General features: G+C 60.7%; 4 protein-coding genes across 11 annotated transcripts; 2 read left to right on the forward strand and 2 right to left on the reverse strand.

The window, feature by feature from the left end:
* Nucleotides 1–143: 143 nt before the first annotated feature.
* ZDHHC16 (zinc finger DHHC-type palmitoyltransferase 16) lies at nt 144–5,649 on the reverse strand. 7 transcript variants are annotated; one of them, XM_031044684.2, is made up of 10 exons: nt 3,667–5,646; nt 3,262–3,456; nt 2,949–3,037; nt 2,719–2,747; nt 2,389–2,522; nt 2,131–2,178; nt 1,496–1,581; nt 1,100–1,338; nt 957–1,027; nt 144–637 (listed from the first exon to the last, which is right to left on the reverse strand). In XM_031044684.2, exons 1-9 carry the CDS (start codon nt 3,901–3,903, stop codon nt 990–992), a joined length of 1,095 nt encoding a protein of 364 aa, XP_030900544.1. In that variant the 5' UTR covers nt 3,904–5,646; the 3' UTR covers nt 144–637; nt 957–989. The 7 variants fall into 7 exon arrangements, 6 of the variants coding, with proteins under 6 accessions (XP_030900544.1, XP_005144133.2, XP_030900542.2 ...); XM_005144076.3 differs by having other exon boundaries at nt 1,100–1,223; nt 3,667–3,903; XM_031044682.2 differs by having other exon boundaries at nt 957–1,223; nt 3,667–5,643.
* A 334-nt stretch (nt 5,650–5,983) lies between these two features.
* Nucleotides 5,984–8,209, forward strand: EXOSC1 (exosome component 1). Of its 2 annotated transcripts, none has more exons than XM_005144077.3 (8): nt 5,984–6,058; nt 6,272–6,387; nt 6,534–6,608; nt 7,155–7,243; nt 7,482–7,515; nt 7,643–7,693; nt 7,775–7,859; nt 7,968–8,209. In XM_005144077.3, the coding sequence occupies exons 1-8, from the start codon at nt 6,028–6,030 to the stop codon at nt 8,072–8,074; spliced, it is 588 nt and encodes a 195-aa protein (XP_005144134.2). In that variant the 5' UTR covers nt 5,984–6,027; the 3' UTR covers nt 8,075–8,209. The 2 variants fall into 2 exon arrangements, with proteins under 2 accessions (XP_005144134.2, XP_033917939.1); XM_034062048.1 differs by having other exon boundaries at nt 7,937–8,028.
* A 416-nt stretch (nt 8,210–8,625) lies between these two features.
* PGAM1 (phosphoglycerate mutase 1) lies at nt 8,626–11,176 on the reverse strand. The gene is made up of 4 exons (XM_005144078.3): nt 10,940–11,176; nt 10,325–10,599; nt 9,659–9,839; nt 8,626–9,576 (listed from the first exon to the last, which is right to left on the reverse strand). The coding sequence occupies exons 1-4, from the start codon at nt 11,076–11,078 to the stop codon at nt 9,407–9,409; spliced, it is 765 nt and encodes a 254-aa protein (XP_005144135.1). The 5' UTR covers nt 11,079–11,176; the 3' UTR covers nt 8,626–9,406.
* Nucleotides 11,177–11,356: 180 nt separating this feature from the next.
* On the forward strand, nt 11,357–22,661 carry RRP12 (ribosomal RNA processing 12 homolog). The gene is made up of 34 exons (XM_034061387.1): nt 11,357–11,759; nt 12,558–12,793; nt 12,875–12,958; nt 13,190–13,266; nt 13,446–13,551; nt 13,711–13,827; nt 13,923–14,061; nt 14,344–14,471; nt 14,808–14,906; nt 14,987–15,078; nt 15,152–15,263; nt 15,424–15,521; nt 15,671–15,785; nt 16,011–16,153; nt 16,366–16,487; nt 16,633–16,697; nt 16,808–16,970; nt 17,067–17,221; nt 17,766–17,833; nt 18,019–18,112; nt 18,291–18,449; nt 18,556–18,636; nt 18,719–18,824; nt 18,967–19,074; nt 19,190–19,347; nt 19,668–19,759; nt 19,849–20,007; nt 20,184–20,356; nt 20,492–20,605; nt 20,917–20,966; nt 21,246–21,324; nt 21,559–21,626; nt 22,019–22,101; nt 22,298–22,661. Exons 1-34 carry the CDS (start codon nt 11,621–11,623, stop codon nt 22,398–22,400), a joined length of 3,885 nt encoding a protein of 1,294 aa, XP_033917278.1. The 5' UTR covers nt 11,357–11,620; the 3' UTR covers nt 22,401–22,661.
* Nucleotides 22,662–23,070: the final 409 nt, after the last annotated feature.

The raw sequence follows: 23,070 nt of genomic DNA on the forward strand, positions 1-23,070 counted from the left end.
AGCCTAGGCTGGTACCTCAGGGCTCTTCTATGTGGTAAAGGTGCTGCTTTTTCCACACTGGGGAACTGGAGGGAGGAGGGGTCCTTCTCCTCCCTTATCCCCAGAATTCTGTGCCTCCCCCCAGGGAAAAGAGCCAGGCTTCCTTTAAAAAAAAACAGTATTTATTGGATGGTCTTAAAAAGGCTTCCGTGAAGTGCTCAGAGCCAGGGGTGCATCCTCCATGCCCAGCCCTGCCGGAGAGCCGAGCTGTGCCATGTGCTGGCCTGTACCTGGGCTCTGAGGGCAGCCCCGTCAGCTGGAGCAGGGAGCAGCAGCCCTGCTGCCTTTCCTGGGCTGCCTGCAGCCACCAGGGAGCCCTGAGAGCAGCACCTGTGCACCAGCATTGTCCAGGATTTGCTGTGGCTCCAGTGAGCAATGTGTGCTGGCACCCACCTTCCACCCCATGCTCAGATCCAAGGGAGCTGCATGGGTCCCCTGTGTGCTCCCCTGCCTGCAGGGAGGGACATCTGCAGCACTCAGGCCTCAGATGGACAGGAGTGGTGTGCGATGCTTGGCCACGCAGGGAGGCAGGTCCCAGCTCAGGCCTGTCCCATGGGGCAGGTGAGGAGAGGGCAGCAGGACACGGGTGAGCCAGTGCCTGTTGGGAGAGGAGGCCAAAACAAGTGTTGGTGCATCTAAGCTCTGCAGAGCCAAGCCAGGGCTGTGAGCCATGGCCCTGAGCTGCTCAGCCACAACTCCCTGGGCAAAGTGGTGCTGGGTACACCAGAGCTTGCCAAAGGGCAGGGGTGAGGAGCCATAGGGCAGCTGATGCCCTCCATACTTTGCACAGCCCTGAGCAGCACACAGCATGGGATATTCACAGTCCTGCTCTGCCCAAGGAGAGCTCCAGTGTCCCAGCACACCCACATGATGCTGAGCCACCACCCTCCCAGGCAGGGCCTTCCCTGTATCTTTACCTTGGCACATCCACACCCAGGAACACCTTCCAGTTATCCCAGCTGCCATAACTGTAGGGGTTCCTGAAGAGCTGCAGGCCAAGGAGACACACATCAGGTCTGGCTGTGGCCTGGCCACCCCCTGCTCTGCCGGCTGTGCTCACCTTGCCCTTCTTCTGTAGCCTCTGCCTCTCCTTCTTGTTGATGTGCCGCTCGATGCTGGTTTCCCCACGGGTGATGAGAGCAGCGTGCCACAGCGTCAGGGCACCCAAGGCCAACGCCACCGAGCTGGGGATGGCAAGGGACAGCAGGCTGCACACAAGCTTCCCCTCCCTGGTGCCACAGGGCTGAGGCTGCCTCCCTGCACCCACAGCTGCATAGGAGGGTCAGCACATCTCCACGCCTGCGGGAGAGCCAAAATCCCCTCCTCAGTGGCCCAAGAGCTGGCAGTACAGGGACATCGGTGCAAGAGCTCCAGGGAGGCAGAGGTTGAGCAGTGTCATGGGGCAGGGGGCTGCACGCTGCTTTCCCCCCACACTTTGCCCTGGCCCCCCCCTTACCTGCACAGGACCCAGACATAGACCACGCTCTTGTGGAAAGCTCGCTGGCGGAAGGAGAAGGTGGGTGGTGGGGTCTGGTAGTATGTCTGAAAAAGGATCAGAGAGAGGGAAATTACCCTAACTGCTTTGTAGTTTGAAGCCAGATGGGGAACTGCTCCACCCCTCGCTGACACAGAGCTTGGGCAGCTGGAATCAAACACAACAGCCAGGGTGATGGGGAGGCAGCCCAGGACAGCCATGAGACACACGAAAGCTGGCACATCAGTGAGAAAGCAGTAGGCTGGAGATAAAGGGGCAGGGACTGGTCAGGACACCACACCAGATGCTCAGGGTGAGATGTAAGCACTGCTGCAGCTTCCCCAGGGCAGCAGGGCCTGAGCAGTGCATGCCAAGCAGCTGCCACCAGTCAAAGCCCCGGGAGCTGGGTGCACAGGGAAGCAGAGCCCAAGCTGCTGGAGGCAGTGCCCATAGCAGAGCTGCCCGACCAGCCCCAGCTCTCTGACACAGGAGGTAAGCACAGGGGCTGGCTCTGGCTGCAGGGTGCTCACTCGGAGCAGGGCCCCAAGCAGGACCCAGCCAGCAGGGCAGTTCTGCTCCATGCTGCTTGCAGCACCTGTGGGGCTGGGATGTCCCACCTGGTTGGCAGCCACCTGCAGTCTCTCCTTCTCAAGCAGTTTCATTCTCTAGGGGGTGGAAAACAGGACACCCGTTACGTGTCTCAGAGGAGGGGCCTTTCCCCCTCATCTGCCCCAGGAGCAGGGCAGCTGGGAGCCTCGCAGGAGGAAGGAGAGAGGAAGCAATGACACGGCCAGGCCTGACCAGCCCTGTGCTGCAAGCTCAGCCCGGGCAGCCCTGGTGCATGGCAGGGTGAGGGCTGGGGGCTGCTGGCTCACCTCAATGGCTGCATAGGCATCCCGGAACATCTCCCAGCCACTGATGCTGCAGTAGATGCAGCCCATGGTCATGAACAGGCAAAAGGAGAAGAAGTAGCGGTGGTTGTAGTGTCCCACACAGTTGTTCAGCCAGGCTGCCTCTGGCATTAAGGGTATGTAACTGTGACAGATCATGGGTCCAAACCCATCCCAGGGACCAGGGTGGTTCTTCTGGGCCCAGCCCCCAGCATCCTTCCCTGTGCTGGCTGGAGGTGCAGGACAGGGAGAGAAGGGGGAAGCAGGGTTGGCTCCCCCAGGAGAGTGCCATGGGTTAGTACTGTGGAAGGATACGGCAGTGGTGGTCCATCTTCAGCACACACCTGGGAGGGAAGAGAGCACCACCAGTGTCAGCACAAGCACTGTGTTTGGGGAGGGGCAGGCAGCCCCCAGCCCCGCAGACTGTGTGAGAGATGAGGCAAGAAGCCAGCAGAGCAGAGGGGAGTGGGGCCCTGACTCTCAGTGTGGCAGGGGGCAAGGGCAGGGGTCCCAGAGGCTGCCCTGAGTGCTGTGTTGGGCCCTACCTGTTGCAGATGCTGCAGTGGTGGGTGCGAGCAGGCTTGGGAGCAATGCATTTCCTGCAGATGGAGACGCCGGTGAGATCATCCTTGGCCTGTGCACAAGTCAGAAGAGATTTGTGCTCCCAAGCCCTGCAACCATCCCATTTTCCATGCTCCTCACATCCCCTGTGACCCCCCCCCCACCTCCTCACCCAACCTGGCTGCTCCTATCTGTATGCAGCCTGCGAGCACACCACCAGGCTGGTTTATCTGTTCCCAGTGATTGTCTGTGGCTGTGCCCAACCAGGAGAGGCTGAACTGCTGACTGGTGTCTCACCTGTGGTGGGTGCCCAGGTGAGGTGGTGATGGCCATGTAGTAGTGGAAGACGATCATGATGAGGTTCCAGTGTCCGTAGGCGAGGTGCCAGCAGATCCAGGCAGGGGTGTAGGTCTGCAGGATGAGGGGCAGGAGGCAGATATACACGATGGCCACGACGGAGCTCGTGAGCCCGATCACCAGTGCCACAAACACCTGTGTGAATGGGGCCTGCTGTCACCGCGGTGTGCAGTGTCTTCTCTGCTGCCACGGGGAGAGGCACAGGCAGGATGCAGCCACAGGAAACCAATCGGAACAACACACTGAGGTCCCATTTCCTTCCTGCCTAAGGCACAGGCTGCCCTGAGGCTCAGCTGCCCCAGCATCACGCTCACCCCAGTCCCAGTGCCCAGGAAGGGTACTCACCACGCCGAACCACCGGGTGACATGGTCCACCAGCCAGTAGATGGGCTCAAAGAGGGAGTCGAGCACCACATCGCCGTTGGTGAAGGAGTTGTAGAGCAGGGAGCGGAGGCAGAGGTGCCCATAGTGCCAGAGCTGCTCTGCCTGCCGCACCAGTGTGCACCGCCGCCGCCGGCCCAGCCGCAGGCACCGCAGCAGGAGGCGCATCGCCGCCGCAAACACCCGCTGCCGGCTCCTCATCCCTGCCACACCACACCTGCGGGGACAGCTCCAGTGAGCAGGCCCTGCTGCCCCTCCGGATGGGCTGGTGCAGCCGCACAGCACAGCAGGGGCCTGTCCTTCACCCGGCACGGGGAGCCAAGCCCGGGCTCCTGGACACTGTGAGGCTGCTGTGGCTGGGACAGCCGTGCCCTGCGCACAGAGCAGGGGGCACAGGCCCCTCGGTGTCTGGGCTCAGGTGCTCCCTGGTCTCATCTCATCTTTCCCAGCGGGGAGGGGGCCGGGGGAGCGACACGGAGAGTCTGACTCAGAGGAAACCAGAGAAGGCACCAGAACATCCATGATGCTGGGCCAGTTCCAGGGATGATCCCAGACCCAACCCTTCCCAACAGGTCAGGAATGGGGGAACCCACACAAGAAGTATGTGGAAAAGCTGGACCAATATTACTCTATCTCTTCTAGTCCCCCTCCTCATCTCCAAAATGCAGAGCCTGGATGATGCTCCATAGCCTCTGGATCAACCTGCAGAGGTCACCCTGCCCCACTGAGAGTCCCAGTGCCTTCTCCTTCCCCATCTACCTTGGGCAATGTACCAGCAAAAGGCAGCCCCAGGCCAAGGTGATGCTGTGCAGGGCTCCCCTGCCTGCGGAGCCCCTCGTCCCACCCAAGAACTGCACTGGGAATGAGGAGGAACCCGATCCAGTCCATAAGCAGGGAAAGTGATCCGCAGGGCCGGGGCCCCCAGGCCTCCAGGCAGGCACTGCCCATCAATATTAAGCAGCGAGGCTGCCCCGGGGTCCTGCCAAGGCACGTTCTGAACCTGGGCCAAGTGTTCACCTCGGCACAGTGCCAGGCAGTGGTGCCACACCGCGGAGTCCTCCCAGCGGGGATCAGCTCCCAGTGCTGCCACATCCACTGCACAGGCCTCAGGGAGCTGCAGCATTCAGATGGGCTGTCCAAAGGAGCCAAGGGCTCCTCTCTGCCCTGCCAGTCACACGTGGGGCTGACCCAAGCCTGGGATCAGCCGGACACAAGGACACCAGACCCAGCAGCCCACCGCAGGTCACAGGTATGGCTCCTGCCCAGGTTTCCTGTGCCCTGGTAAGGGAGAGGTGGGATATGCAAACCCCAGTGCCACCCCCTTCCCCGTGTTTCCCCTTGACTCTGAAGCACATCAGGTGAAAAGCAGAGCAACAGCCTCCTGCTGTGCAGTGTTTGGGTGGCACATGTCCCTGTGCTGTCAGTGTGACAACAGAACGTGCTGCAGCAGCAGCAGATCCCTCCTGCCCCTCCGAGAGCTTCCAACCCTACAGCAGCCGCTGAGCAGGGAGCCCACAGAGAGGAAGCCAGTCCCAGGGCAGGACCCGGCTCTGTCCCCAGGCACCTGCCTGCAGGCAGCAGCACAGCCGCAGGGGGAGGCTCCAGCAGAGCCAGGCACCCTGCTTGGCCCAGTCAGCACTGGGGGCTCCAGCCCTCGGCCCTCCCCACGTCCCAGTGGGGCACTGAGCAACCACCGGCACCGCCAGGACCGCAGGCAACAGCTCAGCCCAGGGAGGGACCTCAGCCTCGGCCCTACCGCAGGCACTGCTCCTGCCAGAGCCACGCAGCCCAGTGGCACCCTCCTGTGGCACCCAGCACCCACAGCACAGAGGCAAAGCCGCTCTGTGGCCCCCAACCCCAGCACGCAAAGTCTGCCTGTACCAACAGCACGAAGCCCTCAGCCCCACTGCATCCAGCCCCATAACCCCAGGATCCAGTGCTCCGCGGCACTCCGGCCCCTCCAGACCCATAGCATCCCCAGGGCGACAGATCCCACCCCTACCGCCCCCCATCCCCCTGCATGCCCAGCTCCCCTCCCGGTCCCCCCCCCCCCCGGAGCAGACCTGCCGCCGCCCGCGCCCCGCCGCCGGCCGCCTCCATGCCCGGTGCCCGCCGCTCCACGGCCCCACGGGCAGCGCCCGCCGACCCGCGCACTGCGCCTGCGCGCAGAGCGTGCCGGAGCGCGGCCGGAGCTGGCATACAACTCCCAGCGGGCAGCGCGCTCACGGCTAGGGAAGAACCAATAGCTGCGCCGCTTATAGCGCAGTGTTGACTCCGAGGACCAATAGGTGAGGGCTTTCTGTAGGTGCATCCCCCGCCGCGAATATGGAGGCTCCGGAGCGGTTCTGTGTCCCCGGTGAGTGCGGGGCTGGGCAGCCCGGGTGAGGACAGGGGGCCCTGGGGGTGCGGGGTGCCCAGGGCCGGGGTGACCCGGGGAGGAGTACGGGGAGGCCGAGGCTGTGGGGAGGGGGTGTCCCGGGGCAGCGCTGTCCCTCCGCGTTGGGCCGGCCTGGAGCGGGGCCTGGCCCCCGGCCGGGAAGTGCCCTGGCAGCGTGAGCCTGTCCCTTAGGGGAGCGGCTGTGCAGCACGGAGGAGGCCACGGCCGGCAGCGGGACATACACGCGGCACGGATTCATCTTCTCCTCGCTGGCTGGGTGCGTGGAGAAGACGAGTGAGGAGAGCGGGGTGAGTACGGAGCGGCGCATGGGGCTTGGAGCCGCCTGCTGGGCACTGAGGCTGCGCGTCCCGTCCCATTGGGCTCCGATGGGGTGTGGCCCGTGCCCGCCGGTATCCTGTGCCCCAAGCTAACCCCTGTGTCTGCTGCCCTGCAGCTGCCCATTGTGTCTGTGGTGAGAGACAGTGACCCCCAGCTCCTGCCCGACGTGGGGGTCGTGGTGACGTGCAAGGTAGGGTGACAGAGTGCACTGTGGTGGCAAACTGCAGTCTTTGTTCATGCATTTGGGGTGAGATGAGGAGCCCCTGAGCTCATTAGAACCTTTTGGGAGCCTGCTGGGTCCCTTACTCTCAAAGGAGCCAGATACTGGCATGAGGGGACACCTCCCTCTCAATGGTGCCTGCGTGAAGTGGACTGAAGGGAGGTTTTTCTTTGCTCTCCCTTCCAGAGCTCTTTGTATGGAAGGCAGTGCCTGGGACAGCTTGGAGAAAGTGTTGCACTGACCAGGCATTAGTTTGCTTATGGTGGGAGAGGGACTGGGATCACAGCAGGTGATCACAGCCTTATTCATGTGTCTTGAGCTGCACAAGTATCGTTTTCCTCACTGGGCATCCTACCTCCACCGCTCGTTTGGTCACAAGGAGGAGGAGGCCGAGTGATACACGTGCTCCCCACATACAGGCCTGTCCTGCCTGTACCCTGCTCTTTCCCTGTTCCTCTGCTCTCCAGGGTGAGAGCAGGCTTTTGCTGGCACTGATTCCCATTTTCTTCCTGGCAGGTTTGCAGCATTAACTCTCGCTTTGCCAAGGTGCACATCCTGTACGTTGGCTCCACACCACTGAAATCCATCTTCCGGGGGACCATACGGTAGGGAGAGGGATGGTTCCTCATGAGATGGGGTCTAAGTGCCCCATCCTTAAGGAGGGGGGGGGAGAAGGCTTTTCTGGGTAGTGCTGCAGCTGCCCTGGCGGGATCTTTGCCCTGAGCACTGGGCAGGAATCCAGGGTGTCCTGGGAGCACCCAGGGCGGCTAGGGCAGCTCCTGCTGCAGGCTGCAGAGTTGCCTTCACTTGCTGGCACTCGGATCCCTCCATCTCCTTTTTCAGGAAAGAAGATATTCGAGCCACAGAGAAAGATAAGGTCAGTGAGGTGTTGCCTGTGGCTGTGCTGCTGCAGCTGCCCCACTTTCTGCTGGTGGGGGGCACCTGTCCTGCTGTGGACAAGCACCCTGACACACTGCGCCATTCTGCTTGCTCTCTCCATGCAGGTAGAAGTGTACAAGAGTTTCCGCCCTGGTGACATAGTCCTGGCCAAAGTTGTATCCTTTCCCCTTACTGCTAGGGACAGGTGGTTTGGAATCTCCTTTGGGGGGCCTTTCCCTTAACCCATGTCTGACCAGATCTCGCTGGGGGACTCACAGTCCAACTACCTGCTGTCCACAGCAGAGAATGAGCTGGGTGTGGTGGCAGCACGCAGTGATGCAGGTAGGGATCTGGCAGTGCTGCCTCCTGCCTGGCTTTCCTTTCCTCCTCCATTTCCACATGGAGGACCATAATTTCAGGAAGGGGAACCCCTGACATATGATGTCCCAGGGATGCAGATGGTGCCCATCAGCTGGTGTGAGATGCAGTGCCCGCGGACACACACCAAGGAATTCCGTAAGGTGGCCCGTGTGCAGCCCGAGTTCCTGCAGACCTAGCAGCCGTGAGAGGACCTGCCGGATGAGGAGCTGCAGGGCCAGCGCAGCCCCCAGCCTGGGGCTGGCCCAGCCAGGCCCTTGCTGGCAGAATCGATTTTCAGCTTTCAGATAATAAATATTTTTTGAGAGCTCTGAGCACTGACAGCCCAGGGAGGTGGCTGGGGCTGCACACAAGCTGCTCTGGCTCCCATAGGGGAGCTGCTATAGGGCAGCTTCCACAGTACCATGCCATGAAGATGCACGTGTTCCCAGCCCAGTGGTGCTGCTGCAGTGATGTGAACAACCCAGAGCTCTGGGCAATTCACCAGGCTTCTCCACACAGAGAGCAGCTCTCCTCCTTGCCCTACCCTGATAACTGGTGCAGGGCAGCTATGCTCAGCCCAGGGCGCTGCATATCCTCCTGCCAGTTGCCACTGGGTGTGCCCTAAAACCACAGCATGAGGGCTGGGGCCAGATTGCGGAGCTGAGCTTGGCTTCCAGCTGCTGTCTCACACGTGGTGCTGGGGAGGGAGCCTGTACCCACCCCGGCACAGCAATGCTCAGACGCCCCGTTATTGCGCATTACTCCTTTATTGAAGTGGAACAAGACAGCTGTTAACGTTGGACAGTGACAGGCCCACCCCCACAGCCCCAGGTTCATGGCATGGGCAGAAGGGGAGCCACAGCAACAGGGCCACATACACACAGGTAAGGTGGGGACAGTGACATCTGCTTAACTAGCAGGACTGGGATGGGCTTCAGCTGGGGGAAATATGTGGTGGGCACGAAACTCCAGGAGACAGGCTCCCTTGCCCTTGTTCAGAGGCAATAAGTTAAAGCAGGGGCTGGCAGAGCTATGTCCAGGGTCACAAGTACCACTTGCACCAAAACACAGTCCCTTGAGCATCCACACATCCCAGTCACAAACTCACTACAGGATGGGGTCCCCACCTTGGTCACTGCCTGCGCTGTGCTCACCCCACTGCTCCCAGGATGACTAAACCAAACAACAGTAACTGGGTGACAAGAGCTGCTGGGAAGCAAAGCAGAGGAGCCTGGCACACCGAGGGATCGCTCAGCACATCCCCCTGCAGACAGGGCACGAGGGCTGGGATCTTGGCAAGAAGAGATGTGTGGTTGCTGCCTGGCAGAGCCAACACTCCCTTTCACACAGCCCTCCACACGCAGCCCCTCACCCCAAACTGTCTGCAGAGGGGAGCCTGGTCCAGAGGGAATAGGGCTAATCCTGGGGAGCTACTCTAGCTCGCTCCAAGTTCCTACAGCTGTGGGAGGTGTGCACAGAGGGGAGGAGGGGGCAGGGGCCTCTACTACTTGCTAGCCTGCTGCCTGTTCTCACTTCTTAACCTTGCCCTGAGCAGCGACAGCCTCCATGGCCTTGCGCACTGTCTCCTCATCCCCCAGGAACTGCATGGGCTTGACAGGTTTCAGGTTCTTGTCCAGCTCGTAGACAATGGGGATGCCAGTGGGCAGGTTCAGTTCCATGATGGCCTCTTCTGACATACCTGCAAACACAGACGTGCTGTTACTTGTGGCCCTGCCCACACCAGGGGAGACCCTCGTGATACCCCTGCAGGGCTGACGTACCTTCCAGGTGCTTGACAATCCCACGCAGGCTGTTGCCATGGGCAGCAATAAGGACTCGCTTGCCCTCTTTGATCTGTGGGACAATTTCCTCATTCCAGAAAGGCAGAGCCCTGGCGATGGTGTCCTTCAAGCTCTCACATGTTGGCAGCTGGTCCTCCGTCAGGTCAGCATAGCGACGGTCCTGGGGGGAACAGCCATGATCATGCAGCACCCCAATGCACCCAAGCAGTGTGGGAAGACAGTGGCAAGGCCTTTGTCCCTCCCCCAAACTCTCCACCTGAGCACCACTAGACAGGCTTGGAAGCAAAGAAGCATGTTTGAGGCCTGAGGCTGCAATCAGGGCTGAGTCCCTCCCAAGGAAAGCCACATGTCAATTGCTCTGGGCAAAGACACCAGAATAAACCCCCCTACACAGATCATGGGACTAATCATTAACAGAGATACCATCCGCTCTGGTTTGAATCTGCCTGTGTAATGCCCAAGGGTTCAACTCCCCTGAGAGAGAGGGGGATAACAGCCCAAAGCCAACGAGCATCACGCACAACAACCTGGCTGCTGCAACAGAGACAAGAGAGACCTTGTGGAGGAAGCCACATCATCCTGCTGGGACCTAATGTAGCTTTTACAAGACTCCCAGCAAGGTGGACTAAGAGCAGCGGGTCTTACCTTGGAGATGGTGCTGTAGAAGGGGTGATCAGACTGCATGGGAGGTGGAGGGATGTCGTATGAGCGCCTCCAGATCTTCACCTGTGCCTCACCATGCTTCGCTGCCGTCTCAGCCTTGTTCAATCCCGTGAGAGCCCCGTAGTGCCTCTCATTCAGGCGCCAGGTTCGGATAACGGGTAACCACATCTGATCGATGGCATCCAGTACGGTCCAGAGGGTGCGGATGGCCCGTTTCTGCACCGAGGTGAAGCAGATGTCGAACTCATAGCCGGCATCTGCAACAGGAAGGAGCGGGGGGGGGAGTGGACACGACACCGGGAGGTTAGAGCCGGGCCTTACGCAACCAGCGACGTGCCCAGCATGGCAGTCGCACCGCGCCGCTACCGGGCAGCGGTGGCAGGGACACGACCGGTAACGGAGAACCGGCCCCCCCGCCCCGTTACCTGATACTCCCCCCTCGGTACCAAAGTCCCGCCCCAGCACCAGAGAACACCCCCGGCATCTGAGGACCCCAAACCCTCCTCACGAGGCCCGAGGCGGCCGCATCCCCCGCCCCTGGCCCTTCATCCACACATCTCCCCCCCACACCCTCCCTGTTCCCCCGGTCACCGGTACCTCGGAGGGCCTCGCCGCCGCGCCGCGCCTCTTGCTGCCCGGCGGGGCTGAGGTCGGCATCGTACCACCCGCTGAAGCGGTTCTCCAGGTTCCATGCGCTCTCCCCGTGGCGGACGAGGACGAGGCGATAGGCGGCCATGGCGGAGCGGCGGCGAGGCGGGCGAGGGGCGGGCTGACCGGCGTGCGCCTGCTCTCGCGCTCTCTCTCTCTCTCCTCACGCCGCTGCAGCGCGCGACCAACGCAGCCGGCCCCGCCCCGCCCCTTCCCCGAGCGGCGCATGCGCGAAGCCGGCGGTCAGGAGGAATCGCACGTAGCACATGGCGCGGCCGCGAAGGGCGGTGCGACCTTCAGGGCGTGACGTCACCGCGCCATAGTGCGTGCCCGAGAGCCCCCCGCGGCTGCTCCGGCGCGCTGCGATACTCGGTGCGAAAACGTGCGACAGCAGGGCGGCACCGGTGGGGCCTTCACCCGTGCAGGGGGATCAGCAGGGTGCCCTTGCTGACAGCCGCCCCTGGGTCTCATAGCCGAGCCCTAACTCGCCCGACTGAGCCTCTCTTTCCCGGACCCCCGCCCTAGTGGGAGGTGCCAAGTGCTGAGGGCAGCCGTGCCCTCACTCAAGATGGCGGCGGGCGCCGGAAGCGGAAGGGGAGGTGTGCGTGGCGCGGCCACACGTGGAGCAGCATGGCGCGGGGCGGGCGGCTCCGGTCGGGCGCCGCTGCCAAGCTGAAGCGGTGGCGGAAGGGCCACAGCAGCGACAGCAACCCCGAGACGTGCCGGCACCGGCTGGCAGCCCGCAGCCGCTTCTACAGCCGGCCCGCGGGTGAGAGCGGGGCGGGGAGCGGGGCCCGCCGGGAGTGCAGGGGCGCCTGCGGGGTGCGGAACGAGCCTTTAAGTCCGTGGCTCCCGATATCTGGGGTTGGGTAGGAGGGACCAGGGCTGATCCCTGAGCTACAGCCCCAGGAGGCGGAGGCAGCAGACCGGGAAGGGGAACCGAGCCCACGGCGTAACGAGCATGTCCTTGTTGCCTTCACCGCGACACTAGGCCATGGAATAACACGGGACACGGCATGCAGCCTGTCGTCCTGCCAAGGGCCCGGTGGGGGTCCTGCCCGCAGCCGGGATATGTGTTGTCCTGGCAGTGTGACCCCCCTCATGGCAGGAGCCATTCCAAAATCACATGTAACTGCCGATACGGAAATGTGTCTTGTGGCGTGCGCTGTTCTCTTGCAGCTGGTTGCAAGCTGGTGTGTGAGAGCCAGAGGGATGTAAAGTACATGCTGTGGCTGTTTGGCTGCCAGGGCTCCAGGTGGAAGAAGATGGATGGGGCAGAGTACAAGAGGCACCTAAGTGTTAAAGTGCCTTGGTATGGCAGGGTATGTTTGTGAGGACATGATGCTCTCCATCAGAGAAAGAGGCTGGACTGTGCCCTGGCTTGTTTATGTAGGAATGAGGAGCTCTCTCTAGTTATTGTGCTTTCTGCCATCAGGGGGAAGCAGCATCCATGTCCCACACACTGGAGATGAGCTCCAGCCAAGTGGGTCTGGTTAATGGGGATTTTGGGGTGAGCAGTGGAACAACACAGCTTTGTGGTTCTGAATGCACCTCTTCAACCCCACAGAGAAAAGTAACCTGACAGTGGATGCGGTGAAGCTGCACAATGAGCTGCAGTCAGGGTCCCTGCGTTTGGAGAGGACAAGTGACAGTACCCAGCTCCGTATGGAGGAGGATGGTGCTGAAGAAGCTGCAACAGAGAAGTCCTCTGGTACCTTCCTGAGTGGGCTGAGCGACTGCACCAACGCCACCTTCAGCAAGGTGCAGCGCTTCTGGGAATCCAACTCTGCTGCTCACAAAGAGGTATGGGCAGGGGGCTCTGGGGGAGATGACCCCCCAGGTGTGAGGCTGAGGGCACTGACCTGCTCTCCTTGCTGCTTGTAGATCTGTGCTGTGCTGGCAGCAGTGACAGAGGTGATCCGCTCGCAGGGGGGCAAGGAGACTGAGACAGAGTACTTTGCTGCACTGGTGAGTGGTGGCTGTGAGGAGGTGTGAGCAGAGCTGCTGTTGGCAGCATGGGTGGGCTCTCAGTAGGGTTAGTGGAGGAAGGTGCTGTGCTCCTAGTTGAGGCCCTGAGTGTCCTCCAGCAGAGATGCTTTTGGGCTGCTCCTTGGTTTTATTCCCCACTCCACAAGGGTTGGGGAAAGGCTGGCCTGGTGTGAAGTCCTGCTCCCCCCTCACTCACCCGTCTGTTCCCAGATGACCACGCTGGAGGTGGTGGAGTCCCCTGAGTCAATGGCTGCTGTTGCCTACCTGCTTAACCTCGTCCTGAAGCGGTGAGTGGCTGACAGGAGTGGTGAGAGCTGCCTGGCCCCAGCATGGCAGAGGGCCTTGCACAGTCCCTCCTCCCCAGGCTGGGGAAGGGACCCAACAGGGGCTGGGTGGGGATGCAATTCCCTGTGAGTGCCACCAGCTGCCCCACTTCACCCCCTGATGTGCTCCCTTCTCCCGGCAGGGTCCCAAGCCCTGTGCTTATAAAAAAGTTCTCTGATGCTTCAAAAACCTTCATGGGTATCGTGTCCTCTCAGGCCTGCAGCAGCTCCACCTCTGCCCTGCGATGGGTGAGTAGTCAAGTGGCAGCCAGCTGTGCCAGCTCGGCCCAGAGCTGGGGTTGAGGCTGCTGCTGTAGGGTGGTGCTGGTGCTCAGCTTGAAGCTATTGCAATGACAAGAAGGGTCTCTGTGGGATGTTGCTAATGCCTTTGCTGCTCCCTTGTCACAGGTCCTGTCTTGCCTGGCCACGCTGCTGAGGAAGCAGGACTTGGCAGCCTGGAGCTACCCTGTCACCCTCCAGGTCTATCATGGCTTGCTGAGCTTCTGTGTTCACACCAAGCCCAAGGTGAGTGCTCAGTGCCCCTGTCAAGGACTCATTTTTGGGGCTGGCTGTGCCCCTGTGTTCTGTGGCTTCTACCCACATGGGCTCTCCTTCCCCAGGTGCGGAAAGCAGCGCAGTACGGTGTGTGCTCTGTTCTGAGGGGCAGCGAGTTTATGTTTGGGGACGCAGCTCCTGAGCATCACCCTGCAGCACCCTCCACCGCCAAGTTCTGCGTGCAGGAGATTGAAAAAGCTGGAGGTGTGGGGTGCTGGGGCAAGGGGTCTGCAGCTGAAGGGGGGGGCTGTGGCTCTAGGAAAATAGGGACTTGAAGGGAAGAGAGATGGGTGCAGCACCCTGGGATTACTGGGGAGGGTATGAGATGCCTCTAGTGCACCTAATGTAACTTGGGGGGTCCCAGCCAATTGTATGTTGCTCCGCTCTTCCCAGAAGTTCGAAGTGTTCACCACAGCTCTCTGGGTCACAGGCAGCGCTTTGCCATGGGGTGGTGCCACAGGCTCAGATGTTGCTCTGCTCCCACAGGCACCAAGGAGGCGACCACCACACTGCATGTCCTCGCCCTGCTGCGGGACCTGCTACCCTGCTTCCCTGCAGCCCTGGTGAAGACCTGCTGTGAGACCTTGCTCCGAGTCATGACCCTCAGCCACGTGGTGAGTGTCCCCATGATAGGGATGGCAAGGGGACAGCCTCTTTACCTCACAGCTGCACCCTGGAAGGGCTCAAACCTGTTTGGGTGCTGGCTGGGAGCCTGGGAATGCAGGATGCAAGACATGGAGGAGCCTGGGGTGAGTGGTGCTTGCTGGTTTGCCTGCTGTGGAAGAGAGAAGCTGACAGGGTTTGAACTAGATGATATTAAGGTCTTTTCCAACCTTAATCCTATGAGGGAGCACAGTCACAGCAGTGTTGGGCATACCAGAACAGAGCCTGCTTTGGGTTCAGAGGTGCAAAGCAGAGCTCCCCTCTTCCTGACACCATGTCCTTCGCAGCTGGTGACCGCGTGTGCCATGCAAGCCTTCCACAGCCTCTTCAGTGCCCAGGCCAGTGTGGCCTGCCTGCCGGCTGAGCTCAATGCCCAGATCATCACTGTGAGTGAGGGCTGGCAGTGCGGGGAGGGATGGCCATGGCAGTGCTGTGGCACCCACCCGCCCTCCCTCTGCTTCCCCAGGCCCTCTATGACTATGTGCCCAGCACGAGTGACCTGCAGCCGCTGCTGACCTGGCTGTCCACCATGGAGCGGGCACACGTCAACCTGGGCAGGTGGGTACAGGGGCATGGTGGGGCAGGGGAGAGGCAGCTGTTTGGTGTCTCACCTGTCCCGTCTCCTCTCCAGGCTGCAGAAGGACCTGTGCTGGGCTCACCTGCCCCGGCTCTTCTCTGCCGCCATGAACTGCTTCCTGTCCCCACACTCCCAGGTGGTGGTGGCAGCAGCGCGGACCCTGGAGGTACCACATGGGGGTTCCTCTCTGTTTGGCTGCTCGGGGCCTTGTGGGGGCTCTGCCCAGCGGTTTGGGGTTTTCTGGGGAGTTCTGTGCTCCTCTGTGCCTGCCAGGCTGGGGGATCTGTGGTCCACTGCTGCCCCATTTTTCCTGTTTGCCTTTGCAGACCCTTCTGAGTGAGTGTGTTGCTCCACACATGGAGGACCTGGGCACTGTCTCTGCGTCTGCTCCAGCCCCTGCTGCCTACCTATGCAAGATGTTCAGGTGAGGAGTGGTGGCGTGGGAGAGGCTGTCCCCATGAGCCTTTCTGAGCTCTGAGTCACCCTGCCTGGTCCCTGATGGGGGCTGCAAGCATGGTGGCACCCTGGTCATGCAGGGTCAGTCACTGCCAGCTTGACCATCTCTCTCTTCAGATCAGTGGAGGAAGGCCTGACATATCGCTTCCATGCAGCATGGGGTGAGGTGCTGCGGGTGCTGGAGGTCTTCTTTAAGACGTGTGGGAAGCAGTGCCACCCCATCATGAAGAAGGTGAGGCAGGCTGGGAGATCACAGACTCACCCATGGAGGCAGGGTGGGTGGCTGTGTTGTCTTCTCCAGCTGTGGAGCAGGGCCATCCCAGTGCCCACTGTGCAGCTCTGGGGCTCAGCACAGGGACAGGCAGGGCAGCTGGCATCCCTGGGCAGGCAAAATGAGAAACATGTGCCAGAGCTGCTTCTGTGGCTCATCTGTGACTGTCCTGCTCTGTCCCCACAGTGTCTCCAGTCTCTGTGTGACCTGCGTCTCTCCCCACACTTCCCCTACACTGCCGAAGTGGACCAGGCAGTGGGGGCTGCCGTGAGCTCCATGGGCCCTGAGGTGGTGCTGGAAGCAGTGCCCCTGGGGATTGATGGCAAGGAGTGAGTAAAGTGATTTTGCTGTAATGTGATCATGAGGCAGTGATTTTGCAGCCTGTTATTACATTCCCATTCAGTCCCCATGCAGTGCTGGAAGTGTTTGGCTGTGCCAAGCCTACCTGTGCCCAGCTTTGGGGCTGGGTAGAGGTACCCTGTGCTTAGGGACTCATGCCAGCAGTGCCCTGCACTCTGCTGACCTGTCCCTCCTTCCCCAGGTTGACACTGGATTTCCCCCGCAGCTGGCTCCTGCCAGTGCTGCGGGACTATGTGCAGGGTGCACGGCTCAGCTTCTTCACCAGCTACTTCCTGCCCTTGGCAGCTGCACTGAAAAGCAGAGGTGAGACAGGTGGCATAGTGGGGGTCCCAGCGGGTGCAGTCCTGCAGCCCCAGCGTTCTGCATGGGACCTCCCTTCCATACCCTGAGATGGAGTGGGGCTTTGCCATCTCTGCTGCTCTACCCATCTCCCCCTTCTCTTCTGCAGCCCTGGAGTTTACCCAGGCTGGGAAGAGCATGGAGGCCAAGATCTACGACACGCTGCAGTGGCAGGTAACAAGAAGCACCCAGGAGCCCTGCCCTGGTGTACCCATGGTGCCAAGCTGGGGGTGGGTGACTTGGGCAGAGGGTGCCACCCTCCCACCTTTTACTTTGCCTTCCAGGTCTGGACCCTGCTGCCTGGCTTCTGCACGCACCCCATGGATGTGCTGGAGGCCTTCAAGGGTCTGGCCCGCACCCTGGGCATGGCCATCAGCGAGCGTCCGGACCTCCGCCCCACTGTGTGCCAGGCCTTGCGCACCCTCATCCACAAAGGCTGCGGGACAGGTCAGGGGAGACAGACCCTCCTGGTGGGTCCTTGTCCCCTGTGGTGACCAGGAGAGGGGAGATGCTGATCCATCCCCCCCTTCATCCTCTCTCTAGATGCGGAGCGGGCAGAAGTGGGTCGCTTTGCCAAAAATTTCCTGCCCATCCTGTTCAACGTGTACAGCCAGGCCGAGGAGGATGGGGGCAGCAGTGCTCAGCGCCGCTCCGTGCTGGACACTGTCCGTGCTTACCTGACCATCACTGACCCCCAGGTGAGGGGGCAGCAGGGCAGGCTGTGCTGGTTTGGGCCGGCATCTCCCCCCCAGACACAGTCCGATGGGGCTATGGTGGGTGCCTGACTGGAGAGAACAAAAGGAAGCTGAGCACAGAGCAGCCCATTCTGCCCTCATGGGGAGCGAGCCCTTCCCAGCCAGAAGTTCTTTACTGTGAGCGTGCTGAGGCACTGGAACAGGCAGCTTAAGGAAGGTGTGAATGCTCTGTACCTGGCAGTGTTCAAGGACAGGTTGAATGCAACCTGGTCTAGCAGGAAGTGTCCCTGCCCATGGCAGGGGGTTGGAACTAGATGGTCGTAGGATCCTCCCCAACCCAAACCACTGATTCTATGATTTCCCAGTCCTGCAGCCATATCGGGTGCATGATGCACGAGCTCTCTGTGAATTTGGTCAACTCATTTTTTGGACCCGCTGGTGGTTCTGGTCTCCAGAAAGTCCTGTGGCAAGGCGTTTGGATTGCAGACTCTTGTAAAAGCGCTCTCTTTGGCTAATTCTGATCCTGCTCTGTGTGCCTGCCCTGCAGATGGTGTGCGGGTTCCTGCAGAAAGCCAGCCTGAAGCTGACCAGTCCTGAGAGCTCAGAGTTTGCCAGGTAACACCCGGATGCTGGTGCTAATGGTAAAGCTGCCTGGTGAGCAGCATTAGGGCACTTGGGCTGTACTGTGTGGGATCTGCCACTCTTGTGCATCTGATGCGACTTGCAGCCAGAGTCCCACCTTGGACAGGCAGTGTCAGTGATGCTGCAGTTACCCACCTGTATGTTCTTCTCTATTGCAGACTCTCCATCCTGGACCTGGTGGTAGCAATGGCACCCTATGCTGATGAGCAGTCCCTGGACTCCCTGTACCGCACCATCCAACCTTCCCTCCAGGTAGGTCAGCCCCAGGGTGTGTAGTGGGGCACCTTCAGCTTGCTGCCAGCTTGGACCCACACTCTGCAGGGCTGAGCAGGTGCTATAAGGGACAGGTCTCTGCTGCGTGGCCTGGTGTGCTGTGGGTACCCAGACACTATGGTGAGGGGCTGCTGTAACATGTTGGCTGTCCCTGCAGAGCAAGGAGCGCAGCGTGCAGAAGAAGGCGTACCGTGTGCTGGAGGAGGTGTGTGCTGCTCCCCACGCTCCCTGCCAGGCCTTCGTCCACTCCCACCTGCAGGAGCTGCAGACAGTGCTGCTGGACTCGCTCAAGAGTGCAGCATCCCCAGCCAAGAGGGTGAGAGCAGGGGCTGCAGTGGTGGGGCCCAGCCGCAAGGGCAGGGGATGGGCCTGCTGGGTGTGCATCCCTGCGGGTACCAGTGCTGGGCTGTTTCTTTCCCCAGCCCCGGCTGAAATGCCTGTTGCACATCGTGAAGCAGCTCTCTGCAGAGCATGAGCCCTTCATCACAGCCCTGGTCCCAGAGGTGAGCGTGGTCCCTGGGGTCTGCCTGTTGCTTGTAGCCACAGGGGTGGCAGCAGTGATGTGATGTGCCTGTGTGCCTCCAGGTCATCCTGTGCACCAAGGAGGTGTCAGTGGGGGCACGTAAGAACGCCTTTGTGCTGCTTGTGGAGATGGGACATGCCTTCATCCACTTCGGGCCCACCCCCCAAGGTGAGCTCCTGCTCTGCTTGCTCAGCCCCATGGCTGGGTGGGATCAGACCCACTGAATTTCAGCCCTGCACCCTGCTGAAACAGGCCAGGGATGGTGCTGGTTATGGGGTGACCAAGGGCCTGACTCGTTCTCCTCTTGCAGAGGGCTTAGAGCGATTCCTGCTCCTGGTGTACGTGGGGCTCACAGGCTCAGTCACCATGATCAGCTGCACGGTGCTGGCACTGACCCGCCTGTTCTTCGAGTTCAAAGGTGAGCAGGAGCCAGAGGGCTGGGGGACAGCACAGGGGTGAGGCAGAGCCCCCCAGCAAAGGGCTGGAGGTGCTGGGATGAGGCTGGCTGTGGCTGATCCCTGCTGTGGTTGCAGATCACATGGAGCAGAGTGTGGTGGAGCAGCTCCTGCAGAACATCTGCCTGCTGCTGGCCTCCCGCACACGGGATGTGGTGAAGGCAGCCCTGGGCTTCCTCAAGGTCACACTGCTGCTGATGGACACCAAGCTGCTGGCCAAGCATGCCCAGGGAATGGTGAGGTCCCATGCAGGGCACCCAAGGAGGGTGGTGGGGCAGAGCTGCGTCTGCCTTGGGCAGACAGGGGCATCTCCAGCTGCACCTTAATCTCTGGGGCTGAGAGAGCAAAGGGGAGGTTCCTCTGCTAATGCTGGTATGGACCTGCCAGAGAACCTCCATGAACCAGCCGGCCAGGGAGGGAGACCTCCCTATGGCCCTGCCTGGGGTAGGCAGGGGGAGGAGGCAGCAGGATATGCAAGGTGGCTGTGCAGGGGAAGGGTGGGAGGCTGGGTGCCTAGGGCTGGGTGCTTTGGTCATGAGGGTCTCTGTGCTGGCAGCTGGAGGCCGTGGGGAACCTTTCCGATGACATGAGACGCCACTTCCGAATGAAGCTGCGGAACCTCCTCACCAAGTTCATCCGCAAGTTTGGGTGAGCCGGGGGTTCCTGGGACAGCAGGGGAGCAACCTGGGAAGTGGTGCAGGAGAAGGTGGGCACTGACTGCTCCGGGCACTCCTCAGCTTCGAGCTGGTGAAGGGGCTGCTGCCGGCTGAGTTCCATAAGGTTCTGGTGAACCTCCGCAAGGCAGAAGCCCGGAACCGCAAGCAGCGTGCACTGAGGCGGGCGGCTGCAAGTGCAGATGAAGAGGAGGCACCACCAGCACAGCCCAGAGGAGAGAGGTGAATATGAGCATGGGGTGAAGAAGGAGCAGGCCCCACAGAGGGCTTTGTGCTGGATCTGCTCAGCTGGTGCCTCTAGGGATGCTGGAGATGTCTCTAGGGCTGCTGTGTGTTGTGGAGCAGGCTGGGGTCTGCAAGCCTGGGGTTGCTCTGTTTCCATCCTGTCTTTTGACCAGCATGGAGGAGATCCTGGCTGACTCGGAGGACGAGGAGGAGGAGCTGGAGGAAGGGAAGCGGAGCAAGGAGGGGAGGAAGCAAGCACGGCAGAAGGGCCAGGCCTGGCTGAAGGAAGGGGAAGAGGATGAGCCCCTCAACTTCCTGGATCCCAATGTGTCCCAGCGGGTGCTGGGTGAGGATCGGAGCTTAGGATGTGGCTGGGGTGGGGTGGATGGTGGGGACTGCTCGGGTGCCCAGAGGCAAGGGGGGTATGATTGCCCTGGGAGTGGGTCCTTCCCCAGGCTGTGACCCAAATCTCTGTGAGCAGCCACCAAGCCAGGCACCAAGCGGGCCAGAGGAGTGAGCCATGACTTCCGGATGTCTGAGGATGGGCGCCTGATCATCCATGATGAGGAGGAGGAGATGGATGATGAAGCCAAAGGTACTACCTGGGCTGGCAGGGGGCATGCTAGGCTTGCTCTGGTACTCCAGGTGGTTTTCTTTCTGCTGTCTCCATGTGTGTGGAAGTGGCAGGAGTTGGTATGGCCCTGTGTCACAGCCAGTGGCTCTCCTCCTGGCCACTGCCGCCCAGGGAGGCACCTCCATCACCAGCAGGGTGCAGGAGGGGACATGGTCACCAAATGCTGGTTTGGCAGGAGCACCCTGCTCCTGCAGCCCACTCCAGGGACTGGCACAGCACTGGGGCTGTCCTGCACCCGCATCCTGCATTGACCCTCTTGTCCTGTACTGCAGGAGCAGACGAGGACATGGCAGATGTGCTGCAAGATGTGGGTCTACGCAGTGTGAGTATGGGGCTTGAGGTCCTGAGGAGATGTTGGGGAACTTGGCCGTGACAAACCCTTGCCTGTGCCATGGCAGCTGCAGCTCTGCCCAGGGCCAGTGGGGACACTGGACAAGCATCAGCTGCCTGGAGGGGTGTGGGAGACTGGCTGGGGACGGGGACATGCGCATGCACAGGCAGCCTGGAAGGTCTCTGGGCCCCCATGGGAGGGCAGGGGTCCATGGGAGGACAGAACTGTGAGGGCAAATGAGCTGCAGGGTGCTGCTGCCTTCTTCTGCAGAAGAAAAGCCAGAAACGTCGGTTCAGAGAGGATCCAGATGATGAGGAACCTGAGGCTGGGTCCTACCCTCAGTACAAAGGTGAGTACAAGGACTGCCTTGTCTGAGGATCCCAGGAGTGAGAACCTCATCCCCATCGTGCTGGGCTGCTCCAGGACAGCTGGAACAGAGACCTTTGATGTGGGAAATGGCTGCTGTTCTCTTCTGTCCTCACACACAAAAGCTGGAGGCAAAACCAGGAGCAGCTCCCCCAGCTTGGGCCTGGGAAGGGGAAGCCCTGGGACCCCCTTCCAACACACATTTCCTGTTTTCCAGCTGGAGGCTCTGGGATCCACCGGCAGCTGAACAAGCAGCCAGCCTTCGGTGCAGAGTACAGATCCAAGGTGGGAGATGCTTGGGACCACAGGGCTGGTGAGGAAGGGAGGTTTGCTGGGGCAGGAAGCACTGTTTTTTTGTGGGGGACCTGGTCCAGTAGCACCAAGGCTGGAGGGGTTCGCTGCTGCAAGAGGAGTTGCCGAACACTCAGTGCCTGTGAATGTTTCCAGCCCCTCTTGGAGTCCCTGTCCTGCCCTTGCCAGGGCCAGTTTCTGTTCACCGCTCAAAGCAGGTTTCATAGCATCATGTGTGTGCGAAATTGGCTTCCAGAACCATGTGCTCATCTGGCACCCCACTACCGCATAGTCTTTGGGATGGCTGGGTGGCAGGGTTGCACCAGAATGGGTCACATGCATCTCGCCTCATGTTGCATCTTCTCCCATATCACTGTCTCCCACAGAAAGGTAAAGGTGACGTGAAGAAGAAGGGGCAGCTCGACCCCTATGCCTACATCCCCCTGAACAGATCTAAACTCAACAGAAGGTGAGGCTAGCAGGAAAGACACGGTCAGGAATGAGGCCAAAACCTGAGTTGATCCTGCTTTCTGTTGTTAAGGGGAGGGGGTTGGGAGCTCCCTGCCAGCCTCCGTACAGCTCCTTGTGGGGCTTGGAGCATCCCTGTGCATTAGGTGTGCCCAGTGCCTGCACTAACCCAGCCTCCCGCCCCTTCCTCCCTCCAGGAAGCGTGTGAAGATGCAGGGCCAGTTCAAGGGCCTGATGAAAGGAGCACAGCGTGGGGCCAAGGCCGGCCGCAGGAGCCGTCTGAGGGCACAGCGCTCCTGAGAAGCCTCCGGTTGCACTACCCCAGGATGGACAATGCCCTGTGGCCTCTGGGCACGGGAGGATGAGGGCTTCCTGAGTGGAGCAGTGGGGACTCCTCTGCGGATGGTGGCCTGCGTCTGAGGCTGCCTGGTTGTGTTACAGACTCATGGCCCAGGCCCTGCCCTCCTGTGCCTGGAGGAAGGGAAGTGTGTGTATGTGTGCGTGTGTGAGGCAAGGGATGTGTAAGAGACTATACTGATAAATACCTACTGTTCCTACCCAGCCCAGATTCCTACTCTCCTTCTCTCAAGAGCTGCGCATACTTTGCACATCTGTGCTCTGCTGCTGCCCCAGTGCAGCAGGGCTGGAGCTCTCTCCCCTGTGGGGCTTGCCTGGTAGCTGACAGGAACAACACTGTGGCACAATGAGGCAATGCCTGTGTCCCATGCACCCCCGGCACACATGCAGTTGGGTTGAGTTGTGATGTTGTCCAAATGAAAGCTGGAGATGGTGAAGTCCTTTGCTTACAACCAGCTTTCTTATACAAACTCGCTGTTGGCAGGATTTTCTGCCCTGCACCATGGGCCAGGGGATCTGTGCCATGGCGGGAGTGCCTGCTGTTTGGCTCCCACTGGTTTCTGTCTCGTCTCAGCTTTTCCTGTTATTAGCCATGCCTGGTTGTGGGACAGGA

The sequence above is a fragment of the Melopsittacus undulatus genome, chromosome 4, assembly GCF_012275295.1.
Source record: "Melopsittacus undulatus isolate bMelUnd1 chromosome 4, bMelUnd1.mat.Z, whole genome shotgun sequence".
NCBI lineage: Eukaryota > Metazoa > Chordata > Aves > Psittaciformes > Psittaculidae > Melopsittacus > Melopsittacus undulatus.